At 35.9% G+C, this 18,100-nt stretch overlaps 1 protein-coding gene and 1 non-coding gene across 8 annotated transcripts in view; both read right to left on the bottom strand.

Annotated features, from left to right (window-relative positions):
* Nucleotides 1-8,325, bottom strand: part of LOC105041802 (ubiquitin carboxyl-terminal hydrolase 26) — a 39,676-nt gene extending 31,351 nt beyond the window's left edge. For 4 of the 7 annotated variants that reach the window (XM_073253900.1, XM_073253901.1, XM_073253902.1 and 1 more), the window contains exons 1-6: nucleotides 8,144-8,323; nucleotides 6,785-7,026; nucleotides 6,101-6,697; nucleotides 2,740-2,995; nucleotides 1,775-2,493; nucleotides 220-328 (exon numbers count right to left, since the gene is read on the bottom strand). In XM_073253900.1, coding sequence (XP_073110001.1) covers nucleotides 220-328; nucleotides 1,775-2,493; nucleotides 2,740-2,995; nucleotides 6,101-6,697; nucleotides 6,785-6,864 — 1,761 coding nt within the window. In that variant the 5' untranslated portion in view covers nucleotides 6,865-7,026; nucleotides 8,144-8,323. Of the gene's footprint in view, nucleotides 1-219; nucleotides 329-1,774; nucleotides 2,494-2,739; nucleotides 2,996-6,100; nucleotides 6,698-6,784; nucleotides 7,027-8,143 lie in introns of those variants that run through there. The other 3 variants (XM_073253903.1, XM_010918826.3, XM_019849600.3) reach the window with 3 other exon arrangements.
* A 7,434-nt stretch (nucleotides 8,326-15,759) lies between these two features.
* Nucleotides 15,760-15,866, bottom strand: LOC140856770 (small nucleolar RNA R71). The gene has a single exon (XR_012140372.1). It is a non-coding gene; the product is annotated as a small nucleolar RNA R71 (small nucleolar RNA).
* Between the last annotated feature and the right edge of the window lie 2,234 nt (nucleotides 15,867-18,100).

Raw genomic sequence — 18,100 nt, 5'->3', positions numbered from 1 at the left:
CTAGCTCTCATGCTCATCAATTTTTCTATCTCACAAGCTTGTCCAGTGAGGTCAGTTGAACAAGCACATGACAGATATACACATCCAGAGTCTCCATTAAGTATAGCATTGACACCAGAAGTGCCACTAAAGAAAAAGAAGAAACTATAAGGTAAAATAACAATTTTGTATCTGACAGAATTATGCCAACCACATGTATCTATCAGCATAATTACTTACTTTAGACAGCAACTTCTGCCAAGCAGTATTTGACAAACGCTTCATAGATGTAACCATTGATATAGGAACTTTTCCATGTATGCATTGAATTAAGCTGTTGTCAAGGCAACTGTAGAAAAATAACAAAATGTCATGTCATAAGAGCAACAAACAGGCCTCTGACTAACTGTCAAAGTAACTCCAGTACACTGAGGAAAACAATTCAAAGACTGCAAATAAAGGCATAAGAATAACCAACGATAAAAGCTAAAACAATAGCTTAGTTGATAGAGAATTATCTATAGTCATAATGACTGTTGAGTATAGAATGAATCCTAAAAAAGTCATAAGGCTGGAGGTTCAATTTTTCTAAAGAATTGTTGCTTCCTCATGGCAAACCTTCTTCATGAGACAAGTTCATCTAGATGACAATCACCAAAATGGTTAGAAACACCATCATTTACTAGTTATTCATTAATTAAAAACAATTTATATTTTACACTAATAAATTCCAAACCATTACTATATTCTGTTAAAAGAAGGATTCTCTGCCATAAGATTTTAATTAAAAGCTCTAAGGTCGGAGAGCCAATTCTTCTTGTTCTGCCTCCATCCATCATGACCTTAGCATCTCAGGTGGTCCCTTCTTGAAGAAGAGCTTCAAAGCCAATACATGTGAGATTGAAGAGACAAGAAGGAGGAGATGGCTAGGGTTATGATTCTCCTCTATAACCACTAGAAACCAAGCTTCGAGCAGAGAAACCATGTCCAGCGCAAATTGATATTTCCAGACTAAGTGAAACAAGCTCATGTTGGCTCGATATTGACTGAGAAGAGATTAAGCTGCACCTTTCTATCTTAAGCCAACCTTGAGCTAGCCATCTAGGATTTCAAGCCAAGCTCGAGCTGTCCCTTACTCATGTTAGGCTCGTTTGAAAGTATAGTGACGGGCATCTTTTATAGAAGCTTCAAGAACTTAGACTAAAATACATGAACTTCAACAATATAGGTTTGTTTTTGGGCTCATCAGCTTTTGTTGATGAGATAATAGTCGGCATCTGAAAAATACTTGAAAAGCCTACATCACACAAAGACATCTCAACATATACATCCAGTTTAAAAAGAAAAAGTTCATGAATCAAATAGGATGTTCATAACACTTTTTGCATAGAAGTATAACAGGCCAAGGTTAATTGAGCATGTGTCTGATCAAGTTTGCTCTGAAATGAATTTCAGCTTGAAATTTAGGACCAATCTCAGCTTATCTGATATTTGAACAAGCCGAATCAATAGCCAACCCTTGTGCTGACGGATATCAAAGTAATGCTGCTATCTAGCTTATAAACAATTTAAAACAAAATTAAAAAAAATCACAAAGACATATCAAAAAACAAAAGATAGATACATCATGTGCTCTGCCTCTCATACCAGATATCAACAGACTCTTTGCTTCATGCATTGAATTTGAAGCACCTAACTTATTCAGATGTACATCTATTTCAAGCACTTTCATATATCTAAACATAGAATCAGATATACAGAAAAAGGAAACAAACCAGGGCAGATCACAACTTACAGAGGAGTAATATTGTCTGCCCACTGGCGAAGCCATTCTGTTGAAACCCAAAAATATGAATCTTCAAGTGGGTCAACAGGAGCTTCTGAAAGAACTGATTTTACTTCCTGTCGACGTTCTGTTATATAAGCCACCTGCCTATCTTTTCTATGCTGGTAGTCTTCACAAGCATGGGCATATGATGCATTCAACTCTTGAATCTCACTAGACAAATGAGGTGGAAGAGAACAGTTCTTTACATCTATGTCGATATCATTTGCCCCACATTTTCTGTTCAGATATCTGCCGGTCTCCTTGTCAGTAACACGATTGTACATCAACATATAAGCATCAGTAGAAGAAAAAATCTCATGAATAGGATTGCTGAAATCTGAATCGGTTGTTTGGTCAGTTTTAAGATGGTTTCCATTTGCAACGGTTTCCACCTGCCCAGAACAATCTAACTTCGGCTTTGGTGCAGATGAATTTGAGGTGACTTCTCCAAAGGGGTGATAACCCAACTTAGAAACATGCTCATCATCAAATTCCCACCACTGCCCGCTGCTTTCATCCTTAATATGTGCAACATAATGTCCACTGTTAACAGCAGTGCCCTTGTGAATCAATATGGCAGACAGGTCATACATCAAACCTGATTCAGAGGGGTCCCACAGTCTTTTTCCCATATTTAGTCGCCTAGGAAAATTAAATGCTGAAGTTATCTTTTTCTTTGTTGTTGTCTGCAGGCAAAAACATGTAAAACACAGATCAGAGTAGCCACTCACAAGGAGGTTCTAATGCATCTGATAGTTCACAATGTAGTGTAAACCCCTAAACCTCCCCAACATTGTGGAAGGCAGGGTTTAGTCCCGTGTCTCTGGTGCAACCACCAAGAGAACTACCAGCAGTCTATCTGGCACCTTCAACTTGTATAAAATTCAGATATCAAAGAGAAGAAAAAGTTCCCTAAGATTGAGAAATTGAACCTTTGGCAGGAAAACGTAACGCTTTAGCTGGAAATTAAGCACTGCAGGGAGTGACCGGAGTTTAATACAACGCGTAGCATCAACTCTCATAAAACATGACTCACAGAAGTATTGATTTTCTCCACGCAATTCTTCCAAGCTTAGGTAATCATCTAGACTTTCATCTAGATTATTAAAACCCTTAATGTTCAGCTCCAGTTCATAGAAGTCTTCCATTTTTGATGATGCTTCAGAATCTTTGCCACACACTGAGCACCTTCAAGATAAATATTATTGGGACAATTTATTTATATTGCAATGCAATAGCATCACTAGTCTAAAATATCAAACAAAACATTCAAATAGAAGTTGGGGACAAGAATTGTAATTTACAGTCACACTACAAAAAGAAAAAAAAAAAAAAGATGAAAGTATATGGTAATTTTTTTTGCTGATTCACATTACTAAAAATCAACACAACATACCCTCGAATATTTGCATCAAGGTTTGGAAAACTGACCAAAACCACCCAAGGTTTGGTGTGTACTGTACTGAACCGCCTAAATTGGGATATATCGTACCAAACTAGCACAGAACCAAGACAGTTTGCAGGTTCAGTTCAAGACTCGGTGTGAACCAATCCAAACCGAGAGGAACATCCTCACCAGTTCCACTCAGCACAACCTGGTTCGAGTCAATTACGAGCCCTCCAGTGACTAAAATGGAAGGGGAAGGCACCCCAATGCCTTTCTCCTCTTTTTTGATAAGAGCATTAAGGGAAAGGTGAGAAAAATTAGGGAAGAAGGGATTTTTTGTGATTTCGAACTCGAATCCAAGTGAAGATCAAGTATAATCCCTCTGCTCTTCATTCATCATATCCTTTTTTTATACCTAAAATGGGCCAAAAGGGTAAAATAAGGGGAAATCATCTCAAAATTTTGTATTTTGGACTAACTTCATGATATACTGTGGATCTAAAGATGATTTAGACATTGAAGAAGAAATCATGATTTTTTATTCATCATGCAATTTTTAGATTAAAAATATATCTGTAGTTTAAAAACTATATTAAATATAATGTCAGAAAAAATATTGCTAGCATGTTTGAATGTGCGCATGTTACAAGTTGGCTTTTTTTGGCAGCAATGTTTGTTCAAATTTAAGCATGATTATGGCTTCCCAATTATAAACCCATATTCAAATAAATTTTAAAAATAAGTGCTGATTAAGACATACCAATGGGCTAAAAAAAATACATAGCACCAAGAACCAATATGAAATAAAATAAAATCAAAACAACTCTTAAAATCACAATTCCGAGGTCCCTAAATCTTAAAATATTCATAACAACCAAAAATTTAAAAAAAAAAAAAACAAAAACAAAAAATAGTGAATTGGTACTGTACCAATATGCTTTTGCATACCAAGCATCAGTATGACATGATACCATAGCATACCAACCTGGTACCAAACCAATATGATATCCAATACCAAGATTGCGAAGCTTGATTTAGATGATATTAAGAACTAAGAAACAAATAGTTAGATATGCCTAAAGAACAACTGTAAATGTCAATGAACAAAATGAGACAACATACACCAATATACCTACACGGCAACAAGAATATGTTTGCATGGATGATGCATGCCAACTTTCTATCAGATGATGCATCTGTATGTGTGTCTCCGAGAACTGCATATGAACATGTATGCAAGAACCATAAGAGCAGCCTTCAATACATCTCTACTATTAAAATGATAGTTTCGTGACCAGACTTTTCTTTGTAACCCAAATACCACTTTATTGCTGGATTTTTTTTATTCCTACCATGCCCGTGTATTTTAGAATTCCAAGAAGAGAAGGTAAATCTCTACCATAAATACAGCTGCCATTTCAAAATTTTGAGGTATCCCTTCTATCAATCTTCTCTACTATGAGAATGAGAGAAAGTTTTGTGACCAGATTTTTCTTTGAAGCCCAGATACTCATGTTGCCACACCTTTTTTATTGTGCACATGTGCATATCTTTTAGAATTCCAAGAAGATAACATAAATCTCTACAACGAGTATAGCTGTCATTTGAAAATTTAATGAGTGCCTTCTAATATCTTAGAGTAATCTATAAAGATCTGATAAGAATCTTTGCACATATGGCTACCACATATAACTTTCTCAAGTCTCCATGCATATCAGGTGTTACACAGCATCTTAATTATTCTTATCCTCTGATGTACTTTCCAAAATAAACAAAAATCATCATCAGATCACAACTGTCCATGCACATCTTAAAAACTTATATTTTTCAAATAGATAAAAAATTTTAATTTACAACCAATATGTGTGCATCCAACATGTCATTTCTAGTATGATATAGACAGATACAATTTTTTAAAATTTTATCACCCCCTTGCATACCACCTCTGATTTTATCCAATGAAAAGAATATTACAATCATAGAACAAGTTAAAGGTTCTGCCTGATATTCCAGTTTTAGTTTTAGTAGATAAGAAAAGGGGCAATAAACTTGACCATAGATTCTGAAATATGAATTCTTCAAATTTCATCTCTCCCTTCTTCCCTACTATCATAGATGAAATTAATTCAGAGTTCAAAATCAAATCATCAAGTGCAAACTTCTTCCAGCTTAATAATTGAACACATTAACCAAAAGTAATAGCTATGCAGCAATTGCTTATGCTCCCCAAAAGAACCACACCAGCAAGCTATTTTACAAATTCAATAATGATTTTGAAAAAGAAGAACCAGGAAAAAATTAGCGAAGGTGAAGGTTCATGTCAAAACATTATAACATCAGTAACAAGCAGTGGCATACTGGCATGAAATGAAATTCTAAAATATACATTTAGCATAAAGGCAGTGAGTTATGAGGGGCTAAAAATAATGCCAATCAACCTACAAGAATATCATTGGATACAGCTTTGACTCTTGGCTAAGGTACCCAACCAACCATGCCAGCAAATTTACTAGCAAGACACCAATGCCTTTTTTTGACATTTTTCCCCTTTTCTCAACCTGATGTACGAACAATATTTGCATGTACAGTTTATAAAGTTTATGCAGATGGGTGATCGATGGACTATGGTATTAGTAGCTACATAATCCAAGCTAACAGTGAGCAAACTGAAAATTGCACAGAATTAAATTTGTTCACAATATCGCACAACTGAAATTGTAGCTAACAACACAAGAAAGAAAAGAGTAGATAGGTCAAATGAGAAGATATGAACTGAAGATCTTCAAGACTTAGACAACTCAAGGGGCTCTCCACTATATATATGAAAAAGAACATGGGATGATACATTGTAGAAAGTCCGGACCATAACTGCAATACCAGGGTTCACTTAAAAGTGCATTTCTTACCGTGTAACATGTGATACAGTTCCACGAAACAGATCTTGCACAACAGTTTTGGCATTGGGAACCTTTGAAAGACTTAAAGAGCGTTCCAGCAAAGAGAGAAATAATGTAAGGAATTCATGGCTATCCTGCTGAACACCATTGTCCAGCTCCAAAGTTTTAATGAAAGGAGCTGAGTCGATAAAAGCCATCTTGCTTGAGTGCAATTGTGCAAACAATCGTGCAAGCTGATCCAGAACAGGATGCTGCTTTAAAAGGTCCGACTCAACAGAGAATATGCCAGCCCTGAAAGAAGTATTCATATAAAGGCACTGAAGTATACTGTTAGCATAGCAGGTTGCTCCTAAATTAGTCAACCCTGCAGGTGTATCCATCGACGGACGAAGGTCCTTGCAAGGATTTGGACCAAGAGAATGAATAATATCTGGCATCTTCTGCCATAAACCAGTCTTCCTAGCTCCATTAGGGGGTGGTATGAGCCCACAAAAACAATTAGGAGAATCTTTTGAGTTTCCACGGCAGCCATGACATTTGGGCTTCCATATCAAATAAAGCTGGCGTATATCACCTTTTGAGATTTCACCAGTTAAATGAATTTTCCTGGGAAAAGGAGGTAAAACATTAGCAAGGGAAAAGTCAATCACAGATAATTATTGCAATCAGCACGTAGAAGAGGAAACCAAAAACCTCAGGATCTCAGAAGAAGGATCATTGTTATCTTCAGTCTTTTGTCTCTTATTTTTGTTGCGAGTATTTGGTCTGTTCATTGTACCACCAATTTTAAATCAAAATCTAAATTCTAAGAATTCTTCATTTATATGGCATCCAAAGAATCAGCTTGAACATCATGAGCCATGCACAATTGCTCTCCCCAACAAGAATCTGTGCCAAGAATGCAGAATTGGTTAGTGCAAGCTGGCAAGAAATTCCTGTAAAGAAAGAAACAGCAACACAATTAAAAACAGCCAATCAACTGCAAACAAGTATAACATCAATGAGTACACGAAAGATTGTAAGCTGCCAACGGTCAATAGAGGAAAAATTGAGAAAAACAGGGGGAAGAACATGTAGACCATGTACGATGACAAACAAAGAATAATATTTAAGAAACAGAACACAACTTAAAATTCTTCCTACAAATGACTAACTAGTATAATTTGAATATGATCTTCCGAAAGTTTCAAATAGACCAATAACTAAGCAGGAAGAGTTATTTGTACGAATTCACCAACAAGAAACATCCAAAAAGCTTTAATATAAAAGAACTTCTTGGACCTGACTCCCATCCTTCCACATTTGCAAGAAGATCCACCATAATGTGGGTAGTCCTCCATACATCAGCTCATATAAACCCAACATGAAATCCATCAAAATCCACTCACATACAAATACCTATCTAAACAAGAGAAATAAGAAGCTGCACTCTGTCAAGACCTAATTTTCAGCAATCAACAAAGAATTATTCACATTTCAAAGTGAATAGAAATGGAAAGAATGGGACCAAAATTCAGCAATATACGAAAAATTATAGCATTTCAGGGTGAATTAAGTGACAAGCATACAAATGGAAAGGACGATCACCGAAACCCTTTTTCGCGCATGTACGAGACTGTAGAGCTGTGTGCAGTTTTAGCCTCCAGCAACAAAATGTGATTCAACTCCAGTGTTTCTTAAACTAAAGAAATTGAAAGAAGCACAAGGGCAACAAGAAAGAAGAAATTTTGATCTTACCAAAGGAATCGAGACTGATAAATCATCCTATCAATAACGATTAAACCCTAAACTATACTTATTTGTTACGCGACATAAAAACACGATCAAAAAACGAAAGAAAGCAAACATATCCAAACCTATCGCGATGATACTCCACTAGACGATCAAAAAATTAATATATATTCCTAAAAAATCAAACAAACAGCATCAAATACCATAGAAAACAACTGTGGAAGCAGAAAGATTAACGAAACACGATCTGATCAAAAGGGACGGACAAGAAGAGGAAAAGGAGTTCGGGCAAGAAGAAAGAAGAGGAAGTTGTGATCGAACCTGATCGAAACTCGAAATCTTGATGCCCTTCTTGCAGCTCTCGAAGCTAGAGAACGGGGAGACGATGCAGCGCGAGACTTCCCTCCAAAAAAAAGAGACGGTGGAGCGACAGATCTCTAACACCGAAGAAGGCAGAATCACGGCTAGGGGTAATCGAACCGGGGGTCACGCCCAAAATACTCTCCCCTCGGGTGACCGGTTTAAAAACCCCGAGACTATCTTCCAAATCCCGAAATCACCCTCCAGGGAGCCGTATCCACCGAACCTATCCCAAAATTTTACCGGCTAAATCCTGGGACATCCAGTGGGTCCCATTGGATTCTGATACGCGGCCAAGAATACTTTGTTCGTTCGATGAACTGTGAAACTGGGCATGCAGTGGAATTGATGCCGGCTTAAATCACCCCGGCTTTTGAGCCGGTCGGGCGCGTCGAGCGACAGCAAGGAAGCGCCAAACAACCGGATTCTTTATTTTAAAGACGTTTCTCCCCCTGCCTTTTAAAGATTTGCCGCTGGAGTGGATTTATATAAATGAACTTTCCTTTTGTGATAGACCTACACTCTCATCTCTCTCTCCTCTAGAAGTTTTTGGGAGGACGATGGGGCAATGGTGGAGTGTATATGTGAAGAAAGGAGGTGTGCATATATTGGTTCTCTGGAAAATATCAGTGTGGCCAGGAAAGAGCTTTATCGACTTTCTCCCTACGTTCCAAGACCGGTCTGTCTTGACTCTGGCTTGATGGGCTCTTCGATGAACCACTCCAAACTTTTTCCTTTTCTGGGTTAAAAGGGGAGAGAGGAGAAAAGGCAATAATAATAGAAGCGGAAGGGGAAGGTATTGTGCAAAGAAAAAGATAAGCTTGCTTGAGTGCAATCTTAACAAAGATTAGATATGTTATTTATTTGATAAAATATTCAAATAGTAGTTATTATAAGAAAATTCTAATTTATATATTATAATAGGTGGAAAGAACCAACTGTTAGACGTATGTTCTGAAAAGTCAATATGACTGACACATTGTTATAATTCTAGGATATATTTTTATACTTAAATATTTTTGATAATTAATAAAGAGTATTTTTCTTTTCATTCTTGTCTAATATGTTCAAAAATTATCCTAAAAATTAATGACTTAAAAATACATATTCTCAAATATTGAGAATTAGAAACATATATAATTAATTTCTAAATTGCTTCTGATCGATGAATTATCATAGGGACGATGAACGATCCGATTAGATCGGTGCACGAATCGCTTCCTTGGGGATAGACAAATTTCTAGTGTATAGTGTGAGGACACTGAGCGAGAGTGCGGATAGTTGTTAGAGAATATCGGTACTGAGCATGACCAAATAAAAGATCACATGGATAGCTACTCACTCATCAATAATCTTCTTAATGCTATAGTGGTGTGAGTGGTTCCTTGACCTGCGGTGCCTTGACTGCTCACAATGAGATTGCTGTAATTTGACGACGCATTAATATGTCCTACCCATATGCATCCTCGTAGTGAATGTTAGCTGCAGTAGGTTCACTGTAGAAGTAGGATACGCACTTAAAAAGGATCTATCGACCTTAGTAGATAAAGAGTAGTCCTATAGAGTTTGAGAAGCTGAGTTCTTAAGTCCATGACTATAGCAAGATGATAAATGAAAAAGAGTTTTCATTGGTATCACGATTTGAACTTGAGCTAATCGAATTTTTTATATTATGAATGATGAGGCTTAACGAGGTTCCATAATCTCCATTCTGTCAGGATTCAGGATAGAGAAACTGAATCATACGGTAATTACACATAGATATTCTATTTATTCTATTCTACTGAGTTGCTACCACATACTGCTGACGTCACTAGTGGATGGTAAATGCTTGTTAAGATTGTTCTGGATTGACGATCCTCATGGATTAGAGTCGGAAGTGTTCCAACCTATCAAAAGGTATTTTGATGATATTATAATGAAGATCATGGTATATCTCACTTTCAGACAAAACAGAACTTATAGGGTCATATACAAAAGAGATTTGATCAGATCAAATATTGGATCGTGATTAAATTATCGATGAGATTGATAATTTGGATCAACTTGTCAAAGTTACAAGTACCGGATCAACTAATTGTTAGTTAGGAGGACCTAATTGCAAATGTTGCAAGCTAATTTGATGAGATCAAGTTGAAAATCAAGTTTTAATTAATTAAATTTGATTTAATTAGTTTGGACTTGACCTAATTGAGTCTAATTGGGCATATGGTTTTAAGGTTGAATCCTAATTGGATTAGAATTGAATCTAGATTAGCTTGGGCTCGAATCGGTTTCAAATTGGATTCAAATTGATCAGAACTTGAACCCAAACCATAGAGCCCCAATAGACTAAGACTCTCTCCCTTTCTCTATGCCATAATGGGGGTGCCAATTCAGATTGGCATCCACCCCATGTGTGACAAGAAGGTGAGGAATAGAGGGGGTGCAAATTCAAATTGGCACCCCCTTGTTGATGAGCTTTATCCCTTGTTGATTAGCTCTATCTTCTCTCTGATCGGGATAGGATTAGGTTTGTTTTGAACATAACTGTTATCATATAAGAATCCAAGTTCATCCAAACTCTATCCTAACCCTTTTGGCCGCCAACTATAAAAGGACATGGGTCTTGGGTGTGTAGATCAATTGGAGATTATCCATCCATCTTGTGTTGCCGCCCCACTTTCTCTTGCTTCCACCTTAATCCACACACCCATCTCCTCCTGGTCGGCCACCCTAGAGAGAAAAGAGAGAGATCAATGACAGAGAAAAAGGAAGAAAGGGAGAAATGAGTTCTCCTGTCATCTTTCGGATCCTCCGATTCAGTGTGAAAGGTATTCGCATGTTGATCCGTGAGCCTTTTTTTACGATAGTCGAAGAAGAAAATCTGATCTGAACCTGAAGGAGCGAGATCTGTAAGCGAGCTAGCACTTCGGTGGTCTCGGATGCTTCGATCTACTTCAGTCCTGTGTGGATACCTGTAGAGACTGGACGCACGTACGGCTTCGACAGAACCTACAAACATCTTCAGATCTGATCTGAAGAAGGAGTCCAGCGCTTTAGATAGGTTATTCGATCATCGATTTATTTTTAGTTTTACTCTTTTAAAATCAAATGCATGTTCTCATCTTGTTATTCATGATATAAATTAGATCCGTAGGTGATTAGATTTGATCTTTGCATGCTATATTAAAATGTGTTTTAATCTACACTTCCACAGTCGTTTTCAAAAATATCTTGAAATTTCTGCATGCACTTCATCTACCAAAACCCAACACCAACATATGTTCAAGATGATGCATAGTTTGATGGACCCATTACCAAGTCCAACCCCTAAAATAAATGAATAGGACTGCAAAATCACCCCTTCTAAAAACTTATTTAAAAATTAAGAAAAAAAAGATACACATTTCTCATGATCAAACTCATCTAATCTAATATTTACTATTTATTTAAATTAATAAAAATAAGATAAATTACCATATGTTCTATTGAAACTTAAATATCTCCTCACTTGATGTTTAGCCTAACCAAACCGATGCAATGTCCCATCTTAATTTGAACCATCCATTCCTTTCCACATACATGCATAAAATACAGATATATTTGAACCATCTATCAGTTGAACTAAATTTAAACTCAATCCTAGTCTAGAATACATGATCAGGTTAGGTTACGTTGAACGAGCTACGTTGTTTTCAAACAAGATTTAAATTTTAAAGCAAGTCAATACCAGGAAGTCTATATTTCATGGAATATAGAGTATGCTTGGGTTAATTAAGTTAAAACGTTTAGATATATGAATAGGTTAAATTAAAAACTACATGAATTATGGTTCAGATTAGTCAGAAAATTAGGTTTGGTTTAGTTTTTAATTCTAAAGAATGGATTGAATATAGATTAGATTGGTTGAGCACCCATTGATAGAGAAGTTGATTTAGTTTAAACAATCAGAGTGATGCATATGTAATGATATATATAAATATATATATATATATATATATATATATATATATATATATATATATATATATATATATATATATATATATATATATATATATATATATATATATATATATAGAAATCTCAAGTTAGTGCATAACTAGTTCAAAAACTAAGTCAATATTGTAATAATATCACACATTTTTCTAGATAACAAAAAGTTTGGCAAACAATATTTAACTTCTATACTAATAGAATTCTTTCACAACCTTATAATCCAAGTATAACCTATACGCTTTGCCAAGAAAATTATTACTTTGGAAAAAATATTGTTTTAATATTTATCTAATTCCATATAGAATGCCCTTTTGATACCACTTAATTAAAATATCATTTAATACTATATATAACAAAGTATGAATGGTGGTAATAAAATTTAATACAAGCGAGTGACTCAAGATTATATTAAAACATTAGATCTAGCAAAATGTTGCTTCGCTATACTTTTAGCAAGTGAAAATTCCATCTCAACTTTATTTAAATATTATACATTTATGATAATCTCTATATCATACTAAGGTCCAAACTAAGCTAGTTTTGATCTCAAGATTTAGACTTCTATTCATCCTAAAAATAAATGAAAGTGCCGGTGAAGACACATGGGGCTACATATGGTGTTAAAAAAAATGCTGGCTTTGATGTTTACATGATGTGCCCATTAAAATAAACACATAAATTGGCAAAGAATGACATATTACATCTCATTACCAATAAAGCCTAGAGATTCAAGACCCTAGATCATTTATGCTCTTGAACAGAGAATGATCAATCAAAAGATAACACATGGCAATAAATCTAGTATCAAATGGAACATATGATCATTCTAGTGGGTACTGGACATAACCATCTTTAATAAAGATATGTCTAACTATGTGCATCCTTTTAACTAATATTCTAAAAAAGAATATTTAATGATAGTAAAGTCAACATTTTGATTTGAGGTGAAATGGGTCAATTGCAGGGAGAAATAATGATTAAGCAAATGATTAAGAAATATGCCATCAATCAATTTCAAACCCCCCGATACTAAGATCTCTGATTTATGTCACAAATTGACATAAAAAGTATCAATTAATATCTAAATTATCTAACTTTATTAAGAAATTGATACTTGTTATTATATTTTGCAGAAGAAGAGATCATCAATAGAAAGAACAAGGAAAGAGGATTCCAACGGCGCAAATTTTATGCAAAACGGAGTTAAATTGATCCAGAAATTGAAGAATGAAGAAAGAAGACTCAATTGGGTCAAATCCGAGTCAAATCAGATCAAAATTGATCAAAAATCAACTAATTTGGTGATCTGGTTAGCCGCCTGGTCCACAGCAACAGGCGCATGGACCATGGACCCATCGGCACACCATAAACCCCCCTAACAACCCTCTAAAATCTCTTAGTCCCACATCTAAAGTTTTGAAAACTTTATAACCCCCAAATGCCTATAAAAAGCCCCCAAAGGCCTTTGTTTTATGTATTCTTCCTTCCGATCAAGCTTGTAACCCTAGATAGTGGGGTTTTTAGCTCTCTTCTCAAGCCTCGAGCTTTGAGGTTTTTGTAATAAATTTTTTTTTATATAAAATCTTATTTTTATATAATTTCATCTCTTTACATTATGCAATTTATTTTTCTTGCAATTAGGATAGTTTAATTTATGCAATTTAATTTTATGCAATTAGGTTAGTTTAAATTATGCAGTTAAATTTATGCAATTAGGATAGTTTAATTTATGAAATTAGGGTAGTTTATTTTTCTGCATTTAAATTTTGCAAGTAGATTTAGATCATGTCTAGCTAAGCATCCCTTCTAGGGTTTGCGATGAAGCTAGATCATGAGTAGGGATTTTACATAGGGTTATTTTTTTTTCTTAGGGTTTCTTTTTCTTCCTCTTTTGCCAAGAATTTTTGATGAACTACAGTTGGGTCAGAGTCCCTTCATAGTTCATGCTTGATTCAGTGCATAGGAGGAGAAAATCCTAAGGGATCCTAGTTACTACTCCCCTGTAAAGAATCTTGATGGGTTATCATTGGGCCTTAGTCCCTTCATAATCTATGCTTGAGAAAGACAAGAGGAGTAGTCGTTAGGATCAATAAGAAAAATTCTAGGTAGAATTCCCTAATCTAGATCTAGTGGATTCAAAAATCCTAGATCCTTAGTCTTATTGTCTTTAGCAAACAACTTTCGACTTTCGATTTTTGTTAAAGCTCGCTTGAGCATAGATTTGAAAATCGTTTTTAAACCAAGTCTCTGTGGGATCGACCCGTACTCGCTGGTCGTGCTACTCTGCACACCGTGCGCTTGCGGTTTTATTTACAAATTTTAAGATTTGCACATCAAGTTTTTTGGCGCCGTTGCCGGGGATTTGGCGTTTTAAATTATTTTCAAATATTTGTTCTTCATGCTTTATAACTCTCTTTCTTTTTCTTTTAGGTTTCTATATTTAGTTGGTGATTGCTGAAAAACTCAGGTACGCTTCTAATTTCTCTTTTATTATTTTTAGTTAATTACTTTTCCTTTAGACCTAATCATTTGAATTTACTTAATCAAAAAAAAAAAAAAAAAAACAAAATAAAAGACATTTCATAATCGTGAAGTAAAATATCAAAATTAAAAAAAAAAATTTCTAAATTAAAATCTTTTACATTCTTGGTCATCTTGTTTATTTGCATTTGTATTTTCATAATTAATCTAAGGGCATCAACCCATTAACAAGATAAGGTGGGGATTTCATTACCCTTCCTTAGCCCAAAAACCATCTCCATCATATTGCATTACCTAGACTTTTAATCTTAAAATCAATTAGACGTCAACCTTAAGGAATTCGAGCTCAATAGGACAAGGAACCCTAAGAGTTCTACCAAGTTTGAGTTGTTTGATTAGTTGGTGTCTAGGCAAGTCCCTGAGGGTGGTTTGTTAAATTGGTTCAGTTGCTGGCCTGGCCAACTCGTTTGGTGTCTAGAAAGGCAACGATGAGTGAACCTCCCATCTCTTATACTTACCTGGCTAACTAGTTGATCAATCTCCACTTGGAAGGCTTGAAGGGTCATCTTGGAACAAGTTAGGAGCTGTCTAGATTTAGGTTAACCCTAGGATAGATTGAGTTTAATTTATTGTTTCACTTGTTTGAAAAAAAAAAAAATTGTATAAACATCGAGAACCGTACACCTCGTGTGTGGAGAAGAGTGTCGGGTCGTCTAGTTAGAATTGAGTCAATTCCTGTTGTTCCAATGGCTGAACCAATCCAACCCATGACCCTTAAGGATTTGTGTTATCCAGTTGGCTCCATCCAACCATCTTGTATCAGGTTGCCACAACCCACAGCTAACAATTTTGAAATCAAACCTCAAATCATAAATATGCTTCCAAAATTCACAGGATTAGAGGATGCTTATATATTTATTAGAGAATTTGAGGAGGTATGTGCAACCATGAAACTGCAATTAACAGAGGATGAGGTCAAATTTAGATTAATCAACTTTGCCCTTAAGGACAATGCTAAGAAGTGGCTTTATAGTCTGCCAAACTATTCTGTCACTACCTGGGAGGGCTTTGTGAGAACATTTTTAAAAAAGTATTTTTCCTATCATAAAACAGCTAGGATTAGGAATGAAATAAATCAATTTTACCAACTAGCTGGTGAATCATTTTGGAAGTACTTTGATCGTTTCAAGAATCTTTTAACCCAATGCCCACACCATGGAATAGAAACTTGGAGACTATGCCAGATCATCTATGAGGGGTTAGATTCAAACTCAAGAACCATGCTAGAGTCCATGTGCCAAGGCCAATTTATGGACAAAGAAACTACTGAAGCTTGGCAATTCTTAGAAGACCTAGCCGAGAAAAATTTACAGTGGGAAACAACTAGGGAACCTGATAAAGCTACACCTTCAAGAGGAGGAATGCATCAAATTCAACCAACCCTAGCATCAGAGGCCAAGATTGCAACCTTAACACGTAGATTGGAAGCCTTAGAATTACAGAGACCAGCCAATGTAAATCAAATATCTGCACCCATGTGTAAAGGGTGCAATGCACCAGACCATGTCTTAGAAGAATGTTCCTACTCGAATGAGTGTGCACAGGTGAATGCCACCTATCAAGGACCATTGAACAATCCTTATGCACCCACATATAACCCAGGTTGGAGGAATCACCCGAATTTCTCATGGTCCCAGAATCCTAATGTAGGTAATCCAAATTTCAATCAGCAAAATCTAAGGTCCAACCCAGTGATGAACAACCTGCTAGGCTTCCATGATAATGACAAAAAAATTATCTCTTTAGAGAAAAGCCTAGAAGCCATGATGAAAACACATACCAGCTTTATGCAAACCACGGGTCAACTCATAAATAATAACACCTAAGCTATAGCCCATCTGGAAATGCAAGTAAGTCAGCTGGCTTCGACCATTAGTGAACGAGAACATGGTAGGTTACCTAGCCAACATGAGCCAAATCCTAGGAACCAAAATGGTCCACGACCCCAACAAGGAAACTAAGTTAATGGTGTAAATGCCATTCATACCTTAAGATCAGAAAAACAAATAGACAATAAGGTAGTTGCACTTGATGATATAGATGACTCATCTGCTGAGTCACCTTCTAAAACTACTACCTTTCAACCTCAAGCACCAGAAACTAAAAATTCACCTAGTCCAGTACTTAAAAGTCCTAGAGCTCCTTTTCCAAACAAACTGAAATCCAATAAATCTGAACATTTAGACAAAATTTTAGAGGTATTTAAACAAGTCCAAGTTAATATTCCTCTTTTAGATATAATCCATCAGGTTCCAACTTATGCCAAATTTTTAAAAGATCTCTGCACTAGGAAAAGGACCACTAATGTACCAAAGAAAGCATTTTTGGCTGCAAGTGTCAGTTCATACCTATCTAGCCATGTGCCAATTAAATATAAGGACCCTGGAGCTCCAACAATTTCTTGTGTTATTGGAGAAACCAATATAAAAAAGGCATTGCTAGATCTAGGAGCTAGTGTGAATATCCTTCCATATTCGGTGTATGAACAACTAGGATTAGAAAAACTTCAACCTACTGGGATCACATTACAGTTAGCCGATAGATCTCTCAGGATCCCTAAGGAAATGGTCGAGGATGTTCTGATAAAGGTTGAAAATTTTATTTTTCCTGTAGATTTTATTATTTTAGAGACTGAGCCAGTTGCGAATCCTAAAGGACATATACCTGTCATTTTAGGAAGACCATTCTTAGCTACGGCCAATGCTGAAATCAATTGTCGAAATGGTCTAATGAAGTTATCCTTTGGGAATATGACCATTGAGCTTAATGTTTTTAACTTAGAACAGGAATCCTCTTCTCATGCTGATGTCAATGTAGTCCAAGATGGTATTTATGAATCCATTGACATTAGTGATGATAAAGTCGACCTAGAGTCTAACCCCTGGTTAATCCATGAGTCTGAGGATGTCAATGAAATACTTAAAGAAAATCAGATTAATCAGGAATCGACACTTCCTACTGAACCAATCATTGAGATGGTGAACTCATCACCTAAACCATCGATAGAGGAAGCACCCATTTTAGAACTGAAGCCCCTCCCAGAACATCTCAAGTATGCATATCTAGGACCCAAAGAAACTTTGCCTGTAATTATTGCATCAGACCTAGATCCCAAGCAAGAGGAGGAGTTATTGTCAGTTCTAAAAGCAAATCAAGAGGCAATAGGTTGGACCATAGCAGATATAAAAGGAATAAGCCCTTCTATAGTTCAACATAGAATATACTTAGAGGAAGAGGCTAAACCAACAAGAGAAGCCCAAAGAAGGCTTAATCCAGTTATGAAGGATGTAGTTAAAAAGGAGATTCTGAAACTCCTAGATAGTGGAATAATTTATCCTATTTCTGATAGCTCTTGGGTAAGCCCAATTCAAGTAGTACCCAAGAAATCTGGGGTAA

The sequence above is a fragment of the Elaeis guineensis genome, chromosome 3, assembly GCF_000442705.2.
Source record: "Elaeis guineensis isolate ETL-2024a chromosome 3, EG11, whole genome shotgun sequence".
Lineage (NCBI taxonomy): Eukaryota > Viridiplantae > Streptophyta > Magnoliopsida > Arecales > Arecaceae > Elaeis > Elaeis guineensis.
Note: the sequence above shows the minus strand (reverse complement) of the source record. Positions and strands in the feature narration are given on the sequence as shown.